The sequence below is a fragment of the Miscanthus floridulus genome, chromosome 4 (genome assembly GCF_019320115.1).
Source record: "Miscanthus floridulus cultivar M001 chromosome 4, ASM1932011v1, whole genome shotgun sequence".
In the NCBI taxonomy this organism is placed as follows: domain Eukaryota; kingdom Viridiplantae; phylum Streptophyta; class Magnoliopsida; order Poales; family Poaceae; genus Miscanthus; species Miscanthus floridulus.
The window spans coordinates 62,996,893-63,003,262 of NC_089583.1; the positions used below are offsets into that span (position 1 = coordinate 62,996,893).

Here is a 6,370-nt window from a genome sequence, read left to right on the forward strand (position 1 = left end):
ACCGATGCCTGCACGCTCTCTGCCGCCACTGATTGGACGTAGGACCCTAGTGTCCAGTCACCATGTGACCAGCATCCGGTCCACTCTGTGAGACCCTATCTTTTCTGTATAGGGCGCCGGTGGCACCGTCGGACTATCCGCACTCTACGGGCGGACACTCCGCCGATGGAGTTCCCAACCCTTCTCGCCACCGTTTCATCGCCAAGTTGATCCACATCAACGCCAACTCCATCTCCTTTGTAAATGTGCCAACACCACCAAGTGTACACCATCATGTGTATGTGTGTTAGCATTTTCACAATTATTTTCCAAAGGATTAGCCACTCAACTTGCCACGCCACTCGATCCTAGCGATGATGCAAAGTTAGATCACTCGAGTGGCACTAGATGACCGATATGCAAACAAGTTTGCCCCTCTTGATAGTACGGCCATCTATCCTAAACCTAGTCATCAACTTCTCTACACACCTATGACCGGTAAAATAAAATGCCCTAGGTTATACCTTTGCCTTGCGCATTCCATTCCATCTCCTCCAATGTTGATGCAACACATGCACCAACATGATCAACAATGATATGATCCACTTCATATCATCACGTGATCATATTGGTTCATCGATCTTGACTTCACTTGCTTTTCACCGTTGCCTTCGTCCATCGGCGCCAAGTCTTGCTCAAGCTTCACCGCCACATGGTCCATCACTCCAAAGCCTCTGACTTTGCCCTTCACGCTTGCAACGGGTCCATCAAGCCAAGTCTTGTCTTGATCTTCTCCACCTTGATCACATTACTCAATGTCATGTCTCATGTGCAATAAGCTCCTTCATCATCACATGTGTGAGCTTTGCAACATCTCCAAGCCATTTTCACCTTCATGGCATATGTTGCTCACACACATGTACCTGTGGACTAATTACCTGTGTATCTCACATAAATACAATTAGTCTATCTAGGTTGTCACTTAATTACCAAAACCACACAAGGACCTTTCACCGAGCTGGGTATTGTGCGGCCTCTGTTCCTATGAGTACTTCTGCGTGAGTGTGCCATTCGGAAGGGGCGCTCTATATCCTCTTGCCACGGAAACCTAGCAGCCACTAACTTGTTAGACGAACCTTTGAAAGACTTCACAGTGAACCCTGCCGACCTTCCTTGGAAATGGGTCAAGAGATTAGCTACCTCGGGCAAAATGGTAAATCACGGCTCATGGGTAAAGATGTACAACCTCTGCAGAGTATTAAAAATTGTTATAACAGCCGTGCTCATAGACACGAGTAGCCTGGACTCCTTATGGGCTTGATATAATGTAATAAACTCTGAGCTTGATATAATGTAATTTGTCATCTTATGTGTGTGACCGATTCCTGGGCACACATAGGATTCTACATTCGATTTTGTCCTTAAAATCGGATGTGATAAAGTGTCAACTACAAACTTTTAGATGTCATCAGGATCTACAATTTTTGTATAGGGGTGTCTCCATCCGAAATAGTTTGAAAATTTCAAAATTTTGATATCAAAATACGAGAATTTTGAAACAAACTTTTGGCACTCAAAATGTTTTTAAATAAAAGACTTGTCAACTAAAATATTATAGATTGCATTGACAACTATAACTTTGGTATAGATCACGTCAACATACGAAATCATTTGAATATTCTAAATTTTAAATTTTGAAACTTAGAACATAAAATGAATATATTTAGGTCTCTATGACTTCAAACTTAAAAGGTATTAAGTACAAAGTTGTAGATCGTATTTAGAACTATAACTTTATATTGACTATGTCAACATTTGAGGTCGTTCAAAAATTCTAAATCTAAGAATTTAAATGAATTTGGAACTTAGCATGTTCCTAATAAAAAACCTATCAACTACAAAGTTGTAGATCACGTAGAGCCATGCAATTTCTGTATGAAGTATATCTTCACCTGAGTTCATCTTAAATAGTTATGAATTTTTCTGGACAACTATTCTTAGAGACGGACCCCTTAAACACGCATTTAATAGCTATTTTCAGAGGCAGACATTTTAAGAAGGCCACCTCTCTTATAATCAATTAATAGAGACGTCTTCTTAGGATATTCATCTCTGTAAATGATTAGCAGAGATAGGGCATTTGATGATGTCCGTCTCCGTAAATAATTGATTAACAATGGCTGTCTCTTCGCCTCTATAGATGATTAATAGAGACATGCCATTTCTCTGAGATCCACTTAGGCTGTGTTTAGTTGTAGGAATTTGGATTTTGGGGCTACTGTAGCACGTTCGTTTTTATTTGGCAAATAGTGTTCAAACATGGACTAATTAGGCTCAAAACGTTCGTCTCGCAATTTCCCACCAAACTGTGCAATTAGTTTTTCTTTTCATCTACATTTAATGCTCCATGCACGGGCCGCAAACATTCAATGTGACAGGTAATGTAGCAACTTTTTGGAAGTTGGGGTGGAACTAAACAAGGGCTTAACCATTTGCAGAGGTGGCTCATAAATATACCAGTCTTTGCTAATTAGGGTCCTGTGTCTTAAAATGTTTTTTTTTTCATTAGTGGGATGTGCATAAAATGTAGCGAAGGGCTTCAATAGAATGCATGGTTGACCAAGTAAACGCCTATGGTACAAGCTGCATTACTGAGAAATTCAAAGCTGTGGGGCTCGCCATCATGTCCAGTTGTATTTTTCGTGAACAGCGCTGGATTTGGATGAACTTGACGGACGCCTTAACTTGACCCGCATGCAGCGCTAGTTGCCTGCAGGTCTCGTCTTTTCCATCTTCTCATAGCCATAGGATTCGGATCAAATGCTCAAAATTAACGCAAACAGATAGAACATATAAAATTAAAAAATTATCTATATTATTTTTATAGAAGCCAAATTAGAAGATTTTGAAGAGAAACCAAATAAAACAAAAAAGATTAACCAGATTGTTTCTACGAAAACCAAATTGAAAAATTTCAAAGGGAAACTAAATAAAACATATAGAAAGTAAAAAAAAAACCAAAAAAGTAATCACATAATTGTTCGTGTAACTCTGATCATTCTTATTAACAAATAGTCAATTTACATCAATTAAACGCAGAACTTACGTCAAACAAATATAGTAAATATATACTCCAATAAAATGTAATACACCTCCCCTAAAAGAATAAATCAGCACGCATAAATGGTTATAGGGCTGGCTTATGTGACGCGGTGCATGCACCTGCACCTGCACCTGCACCATGCACCTGCCGCCTACAGGGCTGCACCTGGACCGGGTCAGTCGCACACACAGTGGCACAGGCCACGTCTGACCACGACTCTAGGAACCCGTGACCGTTTGCTCCGCCGTTCACAGGGCAGATCCGACGGATGACAAATCGAGTGTGCGGAGCCGGAGCCCACAAAATACTCGAGCGACGTATAGCTTTCCCGTTTTCGTGAACAGCGCTGGATCTGGAACTTGACGGACGCCTTGACTTGACCCGCATGCAGCGCTAGTTGCCTGCAGGTCTCGTCTTCTATGCTTCCTTCTTCTCTAAATAACAAAGAGAGCAGCGGCGCAGAGGTGGAGCGCAAGCACACATAGACATAGTTATACAGAGCAGCCATGCCTACTTTCCACACGTGCCTCCGCGGCCTCCTCATCCTCACCCTGCATCTGCATGCTATTCCTCCTGGTACTGGTGCAGCTGCAAGAGACGACGACGACACTCTGATGCCAGGCCAGGCGTTCACCGTGGGCAACAAGCTCGTCTCCAGCAACGACAAGTTCGCGCTGGGCTTCTTCCAGCCCAGCGCCGGCAACATGAGCAAGCCGTCGTCGTCTACCTCTCCGGCCGGCTGGTACCTTGGCATATGGTTCAACAAGATCCCTCTCTTCACTCCCGTCTGGGTCGCCAACCGGGAGCGGCCAATCCTGGAGCCCTATCTAAGTGCAACGCAGCTCCAGATCTCAGTAGATGGCAACCTGCTTGTCATCGTATCAAACAACGCCACCACCACACAAACACAATCCGTCGTCATCTGGTCCACCCACATAGCAAAAGCCAACAACACGGCAACCTGCAGAGCCATCCTCAAGAACAATGGAAACCTTGTCATAGAATCATTAGAAAACTCATCCAATAATGCCACAGGCGATGGTGTGGCTGTGGCAGAGCTTCGACTACCCAACCAACGCGTTGCTCCCCCACGCCAAGATCGGCTGGAACAAGGTCACTGGCCTCAACCGTGTGGGCATCTCATGGAAGAGCCAGATCGACCCAGGCCTCGGCTCCTTCCACGTTGGGCTGGAGACCAACGCCACCACCAGGAATAACGTCACCATCAGGCGCCGGATCTACCCCTACAAGACCTACTGGTGGTGGTCGCCCGACACGGCAGGAGGGATGAAGATCCCGGCGCTCAGGGCGCTGCTACACATGAACCCGCAGACGAGTGGGCTGGTCGTCCCGGAGTACGTCGACGACAGCGAGGAGGAGTACTACATGTACACCTCGCCGGACGAGTCCTCCTCCACCTTATTCTCCATCGACACGAATGGGCAGGTGAAGATGAACGTGTGGTCACACGCCAACCAGTCATGGTACAGCATCTACGTCCAGCCCGTGGACCCCTGCAGTCCCTACGCCACCTGCGGACCCTTCACCGTCTGCACGGGGAGCTCAGACCCGCCCTGCGAGTGCATGGAGAGCTTCTCCCGGACGTCACCCCAGGACTGGGATCTCGGTGATCGGACAGGAGGGTGCTCCAGAAACACTCCCTTGGACTGCAGTGCCAACACCGGCGGCAGCAGCTCCACGGACGTGTTCCACCCCATAGCTCGTGTCACGTTGCCCTATGGCCCCCAAACCCAAAGCAGCCTGACCAGGAGCGAATGCCAGCGAGCCTGCCTTAGCAACTGCTCCTGCACTGCTCACTACCGGAGACTGTGTATTTACCGAGTGCCCCGACAATTACCGAGTGTGAAAAGTCGGGGCACTCGGAAAAAAGTATTTACCGAGTGCCAACACTCAGAAAACATAAACACCCGGTAATCAACCGCTTTACCGAGTCAGCACACTCGGTATATTCAGACACTCGGTAAAACTACAAGTTTACCGACGGGGTGCACTCGGTAAAAATGGTCACTCGGTATTAACGTGCCACGTCACCTAGGACAGCAACCGTGCCCAGACGGCGTCAAGGCATGACATGTTTACCGAGTGTTATGATCATACACTCGGCAAACATGAAAATTTTACCGAGTGTTGGGCCAATACACTCGGTAAACACTATATTTTACCGAGTGTATTGGCCCAACACTTGGTAAAATTCAACCAAATTTCTTGTTTTCCCTTCATTCTTTTTCCTCTATCCACATATGATATTTAGTACTCCATTCCAAAATATGGTGTTTATTTCGATTTATTTACTATATTTCACAAAAGTTTCATTCTTTATGAAAATTAGGAACATATCGTGTGAATTTAATTGTAATAATTAAAATCGAACTCGATAAATCACAAGATTGGAAGAATTAACATTGAAGCATACATCTATGTTATAGAAAAAATTTCATAACGTTTTGGAAGTATTTTTACATTCGTCGTTGCCGAACCGGTACATCTCCCAAAGAGACGCTAAACATTCACAATGACGAGTAGGATTTCTATTAAGAGTGAAATTCAACAATATGATTTGAACTTGGAATTTTTTAGATAGTAAATAGATGACATGAAATAGTTCGTGTGAAAGTTTGGTGAATTTTAGGATTAAATTGACATTTTTTCTTTTTTGTTTTGCATGAAATAATGGATACAGTTACCGAGTGTGACCTGAAACACTCGGTAAAGGTTAGCCACGGCCCACTTCTACCACAGTGGGCTGCCATGCTTCTGTTTACCGAGTGCCGTAGATCTGGGCACTCGGTAATGTACCAGGCTTATGTTTACCGAGTGCCGTAGATCTGGGCACTCGGTAAACATGTACCCCACATGTCATTGGGCTGCGGTACTTGAGTTTACCGAGTGCCGTACATCTAGGCACTCGGTAAACAGAAACATTCAACACAGCCGTTTCTCCCTCAAATCGTGCACAGACGCACACACACACCGCACATGCCTCCCCACCGCCGCCGCGGCCGCTGGCCTCCTCCCCTCCACCACCGCCGCCACCGGGCGGTCCCCCACAGCTGCCGCCAACCGGAGAGACGGAGAGAGAGACAGCGGCACCGGCCGCACCGGACGACGATCCCCTCCGCCGACGCCGCCCGTGCTCCCTCCTTCGCTCCCGTTCCCCGCGAGGTGGGGTGGGGTGGGCCCCAGCAGCAACGGCGACGGCGGAAGCACTCTCTCCCCTCCACCACCGCCGCCACCGGGGGAGGGCGGTCACCCGCCGCCACGGGACTG

General features: G+C 46.5%; 1 protein-coding gene across 1 annotated transcript in view; it reads left to right on the forward strand.

The window, feature by feature from the left end:
- The first annotated feature begins 3,588 nt into the window (after nucleotides 1-3,588).
- Nucleotides 3,589-6,370, forward strand: part of LOC136548563 (S-locus-specific glycoprotein S13-like) — a 3,815-nt gene continuing 1,033 nt past the window's right edge. The window contains exons 1-2 of the mRNA XM_066540045.1: nucleotides 3,589-4,038; nucleotides 4,118-4,812. Coding sequence (XP_066396142.1) covers nucleotides 3,589-4,038; nucleotides 4,118-4,812 — 1,145 coding nt within the window. The remainder of the gene's footprint in view (nucleotides 4,039-4,117; nucleotides 4,813-6,370) is intronic.